Here is a 15,030-nt window from a genome sequence, read left to right on the forward strand (position 1 = left end):
AAAACCACCCGACATACAGAATGTCACATACCCGTTAATGGGGAAATCACCTCAGGAGAACCGCACATCCTGACGTGCGTTTCAGCAGCACCTTCATCTGCGGGTACGGCTCTCCTTGGAAATGTGCTCCATTTAAGCGCTCAACCCACCAATCAATAGCCATCAATTAATTAACATAAGTGGATCCTCATGTGTATATTTAAAAATGTTCATCTATATGCACCTGCGTAACCTAACGCCACCCACATAGGACCGGAAACACGCGCCGATGGCCAGTCAGGTGATCATCCGCAGAGAGGGTAAAATTCCTTGCAAAAATCCACCTGTAAAATGCGCACAGTGTGTTGCTGAGAAAATGTGGATTTTCAACTGAATTTGTCATATACACTCAACAAAAAGAATCATTAGGAACACCTGTTCTATTTCTCATTAATGCAATTATCTAGTCAACCAATCACATGGCAGTTGCTTCAATGCATTTAGGGGGGTGCTCCTGGTCAAGACAATCTCCTGAACTCCAAACTGAATGTCAGAATGGGAAAGAAAGGTGATTTAAGCAATTTTGAGCGTGGCATGGTTGTTGGTGCCAGACGGGCCGGTCTGAGTATTTCACAATCTGCTCAGTTACTGGGATTTTCACGCACAACCATTTCTAGGGTTTACAAAGAATGGTGTGAAAAGGGAAAAACATCCAGTATGCGGCCGTCCTGTGGGCGAAAATGCCTTGTGGATGCTAGAGGTCAGAGGAGAATGGGCCGACTGATTCAAGCTGATAGAAGAGCAACGTTGACTGAAATAACCACTCGTTACACCCGAGGTCTGCAGCAAAGCATTTGTGAAGCCACAACACGCACAACCTTGAGGCGGATGGGCTACAACAGCAGAAGACCCCACCGGGTACCACTCATCTCCACTACAAATAGGAAAAAGAGGCTACAATTTGCACGAGCTCACCAAAATTGGACTGTTGAAGACTGGAAAAATGTTGCCTGGTCTGATGAGTCTCGATTTCTGTTGAGACATTCAAATGGTAGAGTCCGAATTTGGCGTAAACAGAATGAGAACATGTATCCATCCTCTGATGGCTACTTCCAGCAGGATAATGCACCATGTCACAAAGCTCGAATCATTTCACATTGGTTTCTTGAACATGACAATGACTTCACTGTACTAAAATGGCCCCACAGTCACCAGATCTCAACCCAATAGAGCATCTTTGGGATGTGGTGGAACGGGAGCTTTGTGCCCTGGATGTGCATCCCTCAAATCTCCATCAACTGCAAGATGCTATCCTATTAATATGGGCCAACATTTCTAAAGAATGCTATCAGCACCTTGTGGAATCAATGCCACGTAGAATTAAGGCAGTTCTGAAGGCAAAAGGGGTCCAACACCGTATTAGTATGGGGGCACTAATAATTCTTTAGGTGAGTGTATGTCGAGTAGCGGCCGGATCTTTACCAGTTCCCATTGTAGTCAATGTGGCTGGCGGGCATTGTGGTAACATCTGCAAAACTAGCCTTAGAAATGTATGAGATTCCCCGTTTAAGGTTGTACAACAGTTACCATTTACTTCTATTTCCAGTTCTGAAAACAGGACACTGCTCTTTGACTTGATGCATTTCGTATTCTGATTGTATGTGTTAATTCTCCAGTTATAGACTTTTGCCTGACAAAGACACTTGTGTGTGATGAAGAGACAAACTACCAGAGCTTGAGGCTGAGCTGGGCATCCAAGACTAACTGCGATCAGAGAAAAGGTACTGCAATGCTAGAAATAACATTGATGTGAAGGACGTTTCATTTACATATACTTCATGGTCATGTATTTGAACTCCCTTTTAAGGCCGAGCTGGACGGGTGTCGAAAGGATATTGCTACAGACTTGTACGCAAAGACTTCTGGAATCACAACATACCTGAAAATGTGGTCCCAGAGATGTTGGTATGTTTCAGAAAGTTTCCTTTGTCTAATAAGTACATGCTTTTTTCATCATTTATATTCTGCTTAAAGGAGGGGTGCACAACCTGCGGCCCAGGAGCCACATGAGGCCCTCAATACCATTCTCTGGCTCTCAAGCATCTGGTAACGGATATGTCATGTCTTGTGGCTACTCACATGCATCTTTCATGTATTCTCTTTTTTTTTTCAGTCCTTGGAATTGGTTCAGTCTGACAATGTGGCCCCCAACCAGAAAAGGTTGTGCACCCTTGGCTTAAAGGGTTACACCATCTTGATGTTCATGGCTTTTTCAAAGGATATGCCATAAATGTCTGACAGGTGCACAGCCACCTCTCCACTCCCAGCAGCCACAAGATTGGGGTTGGGGGGAGCCCTGTTTTGAAGCTAGCTGAGGGTCCCAGAGATGCAACCGCACCTATCAGACATTTATGGCATATCTTGTAGATATGTCATAAATGCTGAGATAGGAGTAGCCCTTTAGGTCACCTACTTGACAGTGTTTTTTTTTCTCATCAGCGAAGCCCTTTGGGAAGTACCATCTTGAAGGTGAAGCTGCTTGACATGGGTGAGCCAAGGGCTTTGCTCGCTACAGCTCTCTCGCCTCCTAATGTTTCTGACATTGAACGCACCATACTTTTGCTCAAGGAGGTAAGTGTCTCATTATTTTAGAAGGGCAAAGCTTCAGCTGCGATGAGGTTCCTTACACTAATCTATAGAGAGTCTAATCAAATACTGCAAAGTATATAATTATGGAATATAAAGGGAGTGCCCAGGATTAGAATAAAAGCTAATGTTTTTCAAAGAGGGCATATACCTGTATACAGATTTATACAGGCCCGCTCAGTCCTTCACTGGCTGAGGTCGGTCACTTCTGTGACCAGTATTTGGCTGATTGGGCAATTTGCTGTGTCGGGCTGGGACCATGAAATGCAGAGCAGTGGGGACCAGAACAGCATTGGTATGGCGGCGGTGGTGGGGGATTGGAGAGTATGGCTTCTTTTTTATTTTTAACCCACTGTGAGTGGGATAAGTGAAAAATGTAGTGGTATGTGGAGAAAAGATGTTATACGATTGTTTTTGAATTTTAATTTTACAGAATCCACTATGGGGGATAAATAGGATGTTAATGTTGTTTTGTGGATCATTTTATTTAGTGTTTCCATATTGTACTACAGAGATGGAAGACCTGAGGACTTTCATTAGGGAGCCTCCTGCCTCTAACTGCTTAGATGTTGCCGTCATCTGAGGGGTTATACGGCCTGTTGTAATGTACTTTAATTAGTGCCCCTCTATGACATCCATGTGCCATATATACCAGAGTTGCCTTGACGTGCAACCCCTGTTACACATACAGTAACTGCCTTAAATATATATAGCCATACAAACATAAGTGAAACAAGGACCTCTGGGGCCCCATAAGAAAACATGGAATCGGGCTCCATTCCACCATGACCAATTTAAGTAGCAAGTTCAAACCATTGGAGGCATATAATAATGTTGGTTACCCCAATGCACAGGGATAATGTTCACAGTGAAATTACAGTACAGACATAATGTGCACAGTCACGTCACAGTACAGTAATAAGGCTCAAAAGTATGATAATGTGCATGGCAATGTACTGAATTAAATTGGTGATATCACAGCACAGATATAATGCAAAATGTAATACACACTTATGTTGTCCATGTACTTCATGAAGTCAAGATACTGTGTGTCTGAGTGGTGAGGGGCCCTCTTAGTTATTGGGTTCCATAGCAGCTGCTATACCTGGTAGTTACGTCCATGCATAAAAAACCAAGTAATGTTTGACATGTTTGCTTTTGATCCACAGTTAGGGGCTCTTGCAGTCAGTGGAAAAGAGGAAGAAAACCCATATGACGGACAGCTCACATACTTGGGGAAGGTTCTTGCACAGTTACCTGTTGACCTGCAGCTCGGAAAACTGCTTGTCCTTGGCCATGTTTTTGGATGCCTGGATGAGTGCCTCATTATCGGTAGGAGCAGAAGATTAGCTGTAAATTTGCATTTGGCTGCCTTGTTACCAACACTAAATGCCTGCCTTCATCTCCATTTCTCATGTCGCAGCTGCAGCACTGTCCCTCAGAAATTTCTTTGCTATGCCATTTAGGCAGCACATGGATGGATACAGGTAAATATGCAGTAGTAATAAGGCTAATTGTTCTAATTGACGCTTTTGACATAGCTAATGAATTTTTCAATAAATCTCAATTTATAGGAGTAAACTAAGCTACGCCGGGCATAGTAGAAGTGACTGCATCGCACTTGTAAATGCCTTCAGGGTAAACTTGCCAAATATGTTCTTACAGATGTACGTGTATCTAAATTTAGTAAACTGTGAGATGTGGACTGATCTTGTTTTATTTTTTCTTCCTCTTCAGTACTGGCAAACTTGCAAGGAGAGAGGCGATCTTAGACTTCCCAAGGTATGCAGTCTGCTCGGTGCTCGGCAGAAAATACTTATGCAGTCTGGGAAGTGTTACTGGTGTTATTATACTTCATCGTCAGTTGGCCACTTAGGTTTAAAGGGGTTTTCTGGGATCTGCAAACCCACCTTAGTTACACATATCTCAGCTGTGAAAGAAAGTTTCTGAGCTGTTGTTTCCATTAATATGACTTTGCTGTGCATTTTTGATCATAACAGATCTGTGTTAGGGTTTTTTGCAGGGCAAGTTGAGGCACAGTTTTTCATATATATTTTTTTTTTCTTCCTGCATTCACGGTCAGTTATAAATAAAGTGATAATCTTATTGTATGGGTCGTTAAAAATGCGTAAATTCCAATTCTTCTAGTAATAAATATCAGTTTTTGTGTTTTGCTATTTTCACTTTCTCCCTGGCAGGGCCTAATAAGGTTCCATACATGGCAGGTCTGGAGGTCATTGTCAGGCTGATCAGTTACCTTGTGATTGTATCACTGGATCGATGGGGTGACTGAGGCATAGTGAACGTGGCTTCTAAACAGTAAAACAAGTGGAACTACTGCTGTCGCTGATTCTGGTGGTCCCACGTTGATCACATGTGCAGTTTGAGCCCATGCGATCACCGTGGCTTGGTGCGTCAAGAAATACCTGTACCGCACAGGCGAAAAGGTTAACGTGTCACTGGGTCTCATTTTAGCGGTTGACTTAGGCATGGTGAAAGGGCCTTTAGAGACAGAACACATATCTTGGTCTATGGAGTGGTATGTACAAATCTGATGATATTTCTGGTCTGTATGTTGTAGGATGAACTGGAGTGGGGCAAGTCAAATTACTTCCAGATAAAAAGAATACGAGAGGTGAGCAGTTTTAATAACTGTTAGCTAAATTTTAGTGTTTTTGCATTGTCTTCTGTCTATGTAAACTGGTGAACGTTTTCCTTGTTAGGTGGCTGCTCTATATGATGAGCTTAAAAAACGCATTGCACAGTTCAACATGCATGTCACTCATCATCAGCCTTCCATGGATCCAGAGTACACACACACACAGCGCTTTATTCTTCAGGTATGTGTGAGATTACGCTTGTGCAGCAGTGGATGTGTTAGCAGTAAACGAACTGTTAGTATATCGCTGAGCCCAGAAAGACCTCCTGTCCAGGGGTTTCTCCTGTTTTTGTATATGTTTATACCTGCAGGGAAACTTATGACGATCCCTATTCTAAACATGCTTGTTAAGAAGTGAAGCTATTTCGTTTCATAAATGAATAAAAAACTATACAATTTTTTTCCTAATATTTTTTTTAGGTTGTGATTGCTGGAGCATTTTATCCCAATTATTTTACTTTTGGGCAATCAGACGAAGAAACTGGTATTAGAGATCTAGGTGGAAAGGACCCCAAAACTACAGTTGTGGTACGTGACTCCATGGTTTCCAGATGTACATGAAAGAGGTTGTCTCAGGAAGAGTGTAAAGCCGACATGGCAATCAGCTGATTGCTGGGGGAAGCTATGTCTGCCAGTACATTTGCTGGATATTGGTCACTACATTGGAAATGTAGTATTACATGGCGATCATTCAAATGAATGTGTTCTTGCATTACACTCTCCATCAGGGTGGGATTGGAGCTGTGGTTTTAAGGGCAGCTCTCCCCCAAGCAGCGCACCCTCTTCCACGACTGGCTTACATTTAGACCATTTGACATTTTAGGCGAAGAAATGAGACCACACCCACTTTTGTAGACTTAGCGTGATTGGGGAAAAGTCGCAGATTGCAGCGTAAATCACCTTTGCACTGCAATCTGTGCCAGAAATACGCCTAATATAAGCGTATTTCTGGATAGTAAATGACCCCCTTAAGCTGGAGAACATCTTTAACCATAGTAGTCTCCTCTTGCATCACTGCCGTGTATTCCAATATATAAACTCTTAGTAATTACTAAGACATAAAGGAAAAATAATGGTAATGTGTGAATTGTTTTAATTGTCTTTCATTTTTTGACCAGCTGAAGAATGTCCCACCCTATGGATTTCTTTACCACAAGCAGATACAGTCGCTCTTCAGACAGTGCGGTCAAGTAAAATCGATTTTGTTTGATGGCTCAAGGTAAGTAATATTTCTAGTACTGGCAGAGTGTGCACATAAGAAAGCTTTGATTACTTTATGCATTTGTGGCTCCCTTTGGGTCATTAAAAGGAACAAATAAACCATTTCAGAATGTGGCCCCTTGGATGATCAGCTTGTTCCTGCAGCCAGCCAGGCAATTCCCTTGCAGTGGCCTCAGATGAATGGCTGACCATGGAATACATTGTTGTCATGATGAGACACTACTACAAAACAGTTCTCCATTCTGTCTCATAGAAGTGGGGTGCTCAGCCGCAGGCCCCCCGTATATTTCCATGTTCCTTAATAAGACCTGTGAATAGGCTTTTGACTTCAACTTGATAACCTAATATATTTTCATACATCACTGACAATTTTTTGTCCTACCAATTCTTTTTTTTGTTTTCATGGTAAGAACAGACAAATCCTTGATTTTTTTTATTTATTTTTTATTTCTCTTTACTATATATTTTTTTTATTTTATTTTTTACATTAGAGCATTTGTGGAGTTTTCTCGCAACCCAACTGAAAGGTTTAAGACCCTTACGGCAGTATATTTGGCTCTCAAGACCGCACAACTGAAAGTGCCCCTAGCCCTTAATATCCATTCTGCGGAGACCATTGAAGAGCATTCTACAGATAACATTGCTGCTTTGAAATTAACCAGGTAAAGTGGTGTTCACGTTGCGTTTGAGCCCTAACTTGGCCATAGACTCCAGAAAGCCTACAAGCATATACAGTAAATGTATCCATAGGCTTCCATCCACCCGATGGAGGCCAACAAAGGGTGTCCTTTTGGCTTCTATCGGTCTGGTATATCTCTTTATGTACAGTGTGTTCTGAAAGTCTTCATACCCTTTTGTTTTTTTTTGTTTTTTTATATATATATATATATATATATATATATATATATATATATATATATATATATTATGTTGCTTCCTTGTGAAAAAAAATCCCTCATCATTCTGCACTCAATAACCCATAATAAAAACAGTGAAAACTGAATGTTCAAAATATCTTTTCCTTCTTTGTGGCCACTCTGCCATAAAGCCCAGACTCCAGTACTGCAGTGATGGTTGACCTGTTGGAAGTTTTTTCCATCTGCACACAGCATCTTTGGAGCTCAGCCTGAGAAACCACTGGGTTCCTGGTCACCTCTCTTAACAAGGATCCTTAACAAACCGCCCATTGCAGCAGATTGTTCTTCTCCAGATCTGTGCCTCCACATAATCCTGTCTCTGGGCTCTACAGGCAATTCTTTCCTCCTGGTGGCTTGGTTTTGTGATAAATGTAAGAGGGTTGGAAGACTTTATGAATGCGTTGTAGTAGGGGTGGGCGATATGGCCTAAAATCTATATTGCGATATGCGATATATATTGCGATATATTGTTTTCTATATTGGGGGGGGGGGGGGGTTTAAACTTTTTTTTTTTTTTTTACTTTTTATTTAATAACTATTAGCCTCCTTGTCATATTCACCCTAATGACAAGAGCTCTATTAGGGTGAATAGGACTTTACACTCTCCCTGCTGCCCTGTGCTTTGTGCACACAACAGCAGGGAGCTGACCATGGCAGCCAGCCTCTGATGTGCCCCCCCCCCCCCAGCCTCTGATGTGCCCCCCCCCCCCCCCCCAGCCTCTGATGTGCCCCCCCCCCCAGCCTCTGATGTGCCCCCCCCCAGCCTCTGATGTGCCCCCCCCCAGCCTCTGATGTGCCCCCCCCAGCCTCTGATGTGCCCCCCCAGCCTCTGATGTGCCCCCCCCCCCAGCCTCTGATGTGCCCCCCCCCCCAGCCTCTGATGTGCCCCCCCCCCAGCCTCTGATGTGCCCCCCCAGCCTCTGATGTGCCCCCCCCCCCAGCCTCTGATCCGCCCCCTCTGGTAACTCAAACCCACCCCCCTCCCTCACTCCCTCCCCAGTATTAATCATTGGTGGCAGTGGCCACAGGGTCCCCCCCCATCATCATTGGTGGCAGTGGGCAGTTCTGATCGGAGTCCCAGCAGTGTAATGCTGGGGCTCCGATCGGTTACCATGGCAGCCAGGACGCTACTGAAGTCCTGGCTGCGATGGTATGTTAGTGAGCAGCATCATACTCACGTGCGCTGTGGCCGCCGGGCGCTCCTTCTCATAGGTCTGTGCGGTGCATTGCTAATTCTATAAGCATTAGCAATGAGCCGCACAGACAGAAGAAGGAGCGACCGGCGGCCACAGCGCAACTGAGTATAATGCTGCTCACTAACATACCATCGCAGCCAGGACTTCAGTAGCGTGACTCCTGGCTGCCATGGTAACCGATCGGAGCCCCAGCATTACACCCCCCCCTTCCTTAGGCGGCATGTCGCGCTCACCGGTTGCGCTGCTGGCCAGGTGCATGACCCCCGTCCATAGGCGGAATATTGCTCGGGGCATATCCCTCTGATGTGGCTTCTCCCCGGTCAGTCCGGGGCACTTGGTCTCTATCGGAGTCCAAACTTCCGATCAACGTCCTGGAATTGAGGGCGATTCTCCTGTCTCTCCGACACTGGACTCCCCTGCTAAAGGGTCATCCCATCCTGGGTTCAATCGGACAATGCCACAGCCGTGGCGTACATAAACACCAGGGGGGCACTCGCGGTGATGCGAGAGGTTGCCTTCATTCTCCTCTAGGCGGAAGCTCACGTTCCGGCCTTATCAGCGATTTATATTCCTGGGGTGGGAAACTGGACGGCGGACTTCCTCAGCCGGACTACCATCGACCCGGGCGAGTGGTCTCTACACCCGGCCGTGTTCAAGGCCATTTGTCTTCGTTGGGGCCTAGTTTCTTCCGTGGCACCAGTTTTCCCCTCTGTATGTCTTTCCGCCCGTTCCTCTCCTACTCCGGGTTCTTCGGAAGATCGCGGCAGAGGGCATTCCCACGATCCTGGTCGCTCCAGATTGGCCTCGCCGGGCTTGGTACGTCGGCCTGATGCTGCTCCTGGGAGACGCACTGTGGCCGCTGCCTCTCAGGGAAGATCTTCTCTCTCAGGGACCGATCTTCCACCAGCATTTAAGGTCTCTACGTTCGACGGCGTGGCTATTGAGACCGCCGTGTTAACGCAACGTTTTTTTTTCCCCGCGAATGTGGTCCGCACCATAATCCGTGCCCGGAAGCCTGCCTCATCCAGGATCTACTATCGGACTTGGAGGTCTAACCTGGGATTCGGTGAGACTCGGGGCGTTCCCCCTTCTCTGTTTTCTCTTCCCATGGCTCTGTCCTACCTCTAGTCCGGTCTGGACCTGGGACTAGGCCTCAGTTCTCTGAGGGGTCAGGTGTCGGTGCTGTCTATCCTATTCCAGCGTCCCCTGGACCCTCTAGGGCCTGTCAAGACATTCCTCCAAGGGGTGGCTCACTCGGTTTCTCCGTACCTCCCCCTGGTTCCGCCATGGGACCTGAATATGGTGCTCTCGGCGCCTCAGGCTGCCCCCTTCGAGCCCTTATGGGAGGTCCCCCTACGCCTTCTGTCCTGTAAGGTCGTGTTTCTTGTGGCCATCCCGTCTGAGTTAGCGGCCCTTTCTTATTCCGAGCCTTTTCTGGTCTTTCACCAGGATAAGGCTGTTCTTCGTCCCGTCCCTTCCTTCCAAAGGTGGTCTCCGCCTTTCATATCAATGAGGACATCGTCCTTCCCTCCTTGTGTCCCTCCCCTTCCCACCCCAGGGAACGGGACCTGCATCGTCTGGACGTTGTCAGGGCCTTGAAGATGTACTTGGAGGTCACCGGCTCCTTTCGGCGCACGGACTTTCTTTTAGGTTCCGGAAGGTTGGCGCAATCGGTTAGCGGCCTCCAAAGTGGCTTGCCCGCTTCGTCAAATTGGCCATTGCTGAGGCTTACCGCGCTAGCGGCAGAGTCCCGCCTTTCGGTTTCTACACGGTTATGGTCTTGGTTGGGTAGTTGACTTGTTGATTCCATGGTTGGTCGTTACCTTTTTCACTACTTGGACACGCAACTGGCAGTCTCTCTCTCCAGGCTGAGGGTATAGCTGCTGGAGGAGGGGCTTAACAGTTTTCACTTAGTGTCACGCCTCCTAGGGAGCTGAGCTATACCAAGGTCTCCTGTGTCCCCCAAGGAAGAGCGAGAAAGAGATTTTACTGGTAAGTTATACAAAAATGTTTTTATCTTAGTTTTTTCTTTTTTTTTTTCTTTTTATATAGGAAGAGTAGCCCTAGTAGAGACAGACTGATGTGAATGGTGGGAATCTCTGTACAGCACTGTGACATATGTAGGTGCTATCTAAGCTGCCGGAAATAAATGTCTATATTGTGTTTTCTACCTTCAGAATTACTGTGGATTTTCACAAACAGACAGTAGAGCCTGTTCACATTTCCCACACTGTTAAAGAGCAGTTGGACACCATAAAAGGGCTCATTTTATCGGTCAGTGTGACAGAGGTAAGTTTTAGAGTTTAGTTTCTTCGAACCAGCTCTGTTTAGCAATGTGAAAATCTGTGCGCTGTAATTATCCCAGTGTGCAACCATTTAGTATGTACTAGAAGTACACTGCTCAAAAAAATAAAGGGAACACTTAAACAACACAATGTAACTCCAAGTCAATCACACTTCTGTGAAATAAAACTGTCCACTTAGGAAGGAACACTGAGTGACAATCAATTTCACATGCTGTTATGCAAATGGGATAGACAACAGGTGGAAATTATAGGCAATTAGCAAGACACCCCCAATAAAGGAGTGGTTCTGCAGGTGGTGACCACAGACCACTTCTCAGTTCCTATGCTTCCTGGCTGATGTTTTGGTCACTTTTGAATGCTGCCGGTGCTTTCACTCTAGTGGTAGCATGAGACAGAGTCTACAACCCACACAAGTGGCTCAGGTAGTGCAGCTTATCCAGGATGGCACATCAATGCGAGCTGTGGCAAGAAGGTTTGCTGTGTCTGTCAGCGTAGTGTCCAGAGCATGGAGGCGCTACCAGGAGACAGGCCAGTACATCAGGAGACGTGGAGGAGGCCGTAGGAGGGCAACAACCCAGCAGCAGGACCGCTACCTCCGCCTTTGTGCAAGGAGGAACAGGAGGAGCACTGCCAGAGCCCTGCAAAATGACCTCCAGCAGGCCACAAATGTGCATGTGTCTGCTCAAACGGTCAGAAACAGACTCCATGAGGGTGATATGAGGGCCCGACGTCCACAGGTGGGGGTTGTGCTTACAGCCCAACACCGTGCAGGACGTTTGGCATTTGCCAGAGAACACCAAGATTGGCAAATTCGCCACTGGCGCCCTCCATGTGCTCGCCAGAGGTACCCTGACTGCCATTAGGTACCGAGATGAGATCCTCAGACCCCTTGTGAGACCATATGCTGGTGCGGTTGGCCCTGGGTTCCTCCTAATGAAAGACAATGCTAAACCCTCATGTGGCTGGAGTGTGTCAGCAGTTCCTGCAAGACGAAGGCATTGATGCTATGGACTGGCCCGCCCGTTCCCCAGACCTGAATCCAATTGAGCACATATGGGACATCATGTCTCGCTCTATCAGACTGTCCAGGAGTTGGCAGATGCTTTAGTCCAGGTCTGGGAGGAGATCCCTCAGGAGACCGTCCGCCACCTCATCAGGAGCATGCACAGGCGTTGTAGGGAGGTCATACAGGCACGTGGAGGCCACACACACTACTGAGCCTCATTTTGACTTGTTTTAAGGACATTACATCAAAGTTGGATCAGCCTGTAGTGTGTTTTTCCACTTTAATTTTGAGGGTGACTCCAAATCCAGACCTCCATGGGTTGAAAAATTTGATTTCCATTTTTTTTATTTTTGTGTGATTTTGTTGTCAGCACATTCAACTATGTAAAGAACAAAGTATTTCAGAAGAATATTTAATTAATTCAGATCTAGGATGTGTTATTTTTGTGTTCCCTTTATTTTTTTGAGCCGTGTATATTACTATTCACATGCACTTTTACTGCTTCCTTTCTCCATATGGCAATGCTTTTCAGTTATGGTAAAAAGGGTTATCACCTATCCACAGGATGGAGGATAACTATTAGATCAGTGGGGGACCCTGTTGAAACCTTCAACGATCAAAAGAATGGGGGCCCCCTAAATAAATGGAGTGGCATGTTGGGCACATGCACTTCCGCTCCATTCACCTCTATGGGACTGACTCTCGGCTGTTTCTGGCAAGTCCCATAGAGATGAATGGAGTAGCAGCTAGTGTCCTCGACAGTTCGCTGCATTCATTTCAACGGACCGCTGTTATTGTGATTGTGGGGAGTCCCAGCAGTAGGAAGCCCACCAATCTGATAGTTAGTCTCCTATCCTGTAGCTAGGGGATAAATTCTAATTACTAGAATAATCCCTTAAAGGGTTTCTGTCATCAGAAATAACGTTATGTAGCTGACTGACATTAGCGATGTGCTAATGTCAGCAGTACATAACAGTATGCTTTATATCTCCCTGCCTGTCGCCGTTCTCTTAAATTAAAGACTTTTAAAATATGCTAATGAGCCTCTAGGTGCTACTGGGACGTTGCTTCAGCACCTAGAGGCTCGGTCTACTCACCCTTTGGCACGCCCAGGTCCCGTTGATTGACTGTCGAGTTCTCATCGTCATGTAAATCCTGCGCCGTCCCGTTTAGTATTCGGCGCAGGCGCAGTGAGTGAAGGACGCGCTCCTGGTGCCGGCTTCCTCACTGTTCCGGCACCAGGAGCTCGTCCTTCACTCACTGCGCCTGCGCTGAATACTAAACGGGACGGCGCAGGCGCGGGATTTACGTGATGATGAGGAGAACTCGACAGTCAATCAACTGGACCTGGGCGTTAAATTTGGCTACCCTCTAATTATTCAAAGGAGCATTAGTGGCATTTACTTGTACTAACTTGGGGAATTCTGACACACCTTATAGTTAATTCATTGTGCTGCTTGATGCCCAGTACTAGTAAAAATGCTTTTACATTGCATTGTCAGTGTGCCTTGCATCGGGTATATATTAAAGTCTCTACTTATCGGTATTCTTTTTCCTTTGTAGGTGGTTGAGGTTGGCCATTTCTGGGGTTATCGTATTGATAAAAGAAATTATGATCTCCTTGGACAACTAGCTGCAGAAATCAATCGCCATGATCTGATGCCTCTCTCTAGACGGCCTCACCCGGATCTGGTATGCTTGGCACCATTTAAGATTTATGACAGCCTCCAGTACTACCGAGCTCAGATACTGTACATTTCCGGAAGAGACGCCGTGGTAAGTTGTACACCTGCAACAGGTGGTTGATGACCTCCTAGTTCTGTATTTGTACAACCTATGGAGCATGAATCTGCTTCATGGCTGCAGTTGCCACTAGGGGGAGTTTGCTTTATAGCAATTTTTAGAGCTCCCGTTGAGTATCAAAGTAGCTGTATACATCCATATGCACTTAGCTCCCCCTAGAGGTGTCTGCAGGCTTTAAGAGTTGTATCATGTACTGTTTAAAAGTAAGCAGGGGATTTGGCATATCATGGGCGCGAAATGTGATATATATGGAGGATCAACGCCACTTTCTTTATTACTGAATTTCTCCTTAAAAATAGGTAAGGTTTTAGAGTTGCTCTGAGCTTTACACTGAAGCATCAGTTTGGACTTTTTACATTTGTTGGTGAGCTCAGTAGTTGGTAGGGCCCATTCCTGCTTTTGTTATTGAGCCCTTGGATGTCTGTAAGCACAATATTAGGTAATTGGAGGACTATACATGGTAGAGTATACATGTTAGTTGATGTTTGTGTTTTTAGCATGTGTGGGTATTGATAAGCTGCTTTATTCCTCTGTTTGATCAGATGACCCAGTATTGGGGTTACGTGTACCTCAGATTCACTGATCCTACAGTGCTGAGTTGGTGAAGTCAAGTGATAGTTCTCCATGTAGTGCTGAAGGGGTTACCTTTCAGAGCACCATATGCTCCAAATAGAGAATCTCGGGGTCCAGCTGAATGGACATGAAGGTTTTCCTGTATGTATCAGAATGCTGCAGTTTAAGTGGAAAACTGCAAAATTTAAAATAAATAATAAAAGCATGAATGGTGCCCAGAGTTTTTATGACCTCATGGGATAAGTGTGTTAAAAACAAAAATAGGAACATAAGTAAAAAAAAAAATGTTGATCTTCAAACAGTAAAGCACACAGCCAACGCAGCTGCCGTAGCTCTTTCGAGACTATATATATATATATATATATATATATATATATATATATATATATATATATATATATATATATATATATATATATAATATATATATATATATATAGCTTATCAAAATGACTATAACACTTTTTTAGTATGGATTTGAAAATTTACCGGGGTATTCCGTCAATTTCAAGTTATCCCCTATCCCTAGATAGATAGATTGGCAGCGGTCCTATTCCTGGGACCTTCACCGATCATCACAATGTGGGGCCCTATACCGCAGAGGGCCCTGGAAACTAACTGATAAGCCTGTTGGGCGCTGACTACATCCCTGTGGGGCTGCCAGACTTGTATCTATTAATTGGACAGGATTTGGACAGATTTAATAGCCGTAGAATACAAAATT

At 45.3% G+C, this 15,030-nt stretch overlaps 1 protein-coding gene and 1 long non-coding RNA gene across 2 annotated transcripts in view; both read left to right on the forward strand.

Annotated features, from left to right (window-relative positions):
- Window positions 1-15,030, forward strand: part of LOC120981392 — a 643,721-nt gene that overhangs the window by 390,932 nt on the left and 237,759 nt on the right. The window lies entirely within an intron of this gene.
- TDRD9 (tudor domain containing 9) overlaps window positions 1-15,030 on the forward strand; it is a 147,551-nt gene that overhangs the window by 95,245 nt on the left and 37,276 nt on the right. Inside the window, exons 14-27 of the mRNA XM_040410868.1 lie at window positions 1,656-1,760; window positions 1,847-1,944; window positions 2,479-2,610; window positions 3,795-3,957; window positions 4,049-4,112; window positions 4,200-4,263; window positions 4,363-4,407; window positions 5,207-5,260; window positions 5,349-5,465; window positions 5,705-5,812; window positions 6,403-6,503; window positions 6,997-7,167; window positions 10,796-10,907; window positions 13,494-13,706. Coding sequence (XP_040266802.1) covers window positions 1,656-1,760; window positions 1,847-1,944; window positions 2,479-2,610; window positions 3,795-3,957; window positions 4,049-4,112; window positions 4,200-4,263; window positions 4,363-4,407; window positions 5,207-5,260; window positions 5,349-5,465; window positions 5,705-5,812; window positions 6,403-6,503; window positions 6,997-7,167; window positions 10,796-10,907; window positions 13,494-13,706 — 1,547 coding nt within the window. The remainder of the gene's footprint in view (window positions 1-1,655; window positions 1,761-1,846; window positions 1,945-2,478; window positions 2,611-3,794; window positions 3,958-4,048; window positions 4,113-4,199; window positions 4,264-4,362; window positions 4,408-5,206; window positions 5,261-5,348; window positions 5,466-5,704; window positions 5,813-6,402; window positions 6,504-6,996; window positions 7,168-10,795; window positions 10,908-13,493; window positions 13,707-15,030) is intronic.

Source organism: Bufo bufo, chromosome 11 (genome assembly GCF_905171765.1).
Source record: "Bufo bufo chromosome 11, aBufBuf1.1, whole genome shotgun sequence".
NCBI lineage: Eukaryota > Metazoa > Chordata > Amphibia > Anura > Bufonidae > Bufo > Bufo bufo.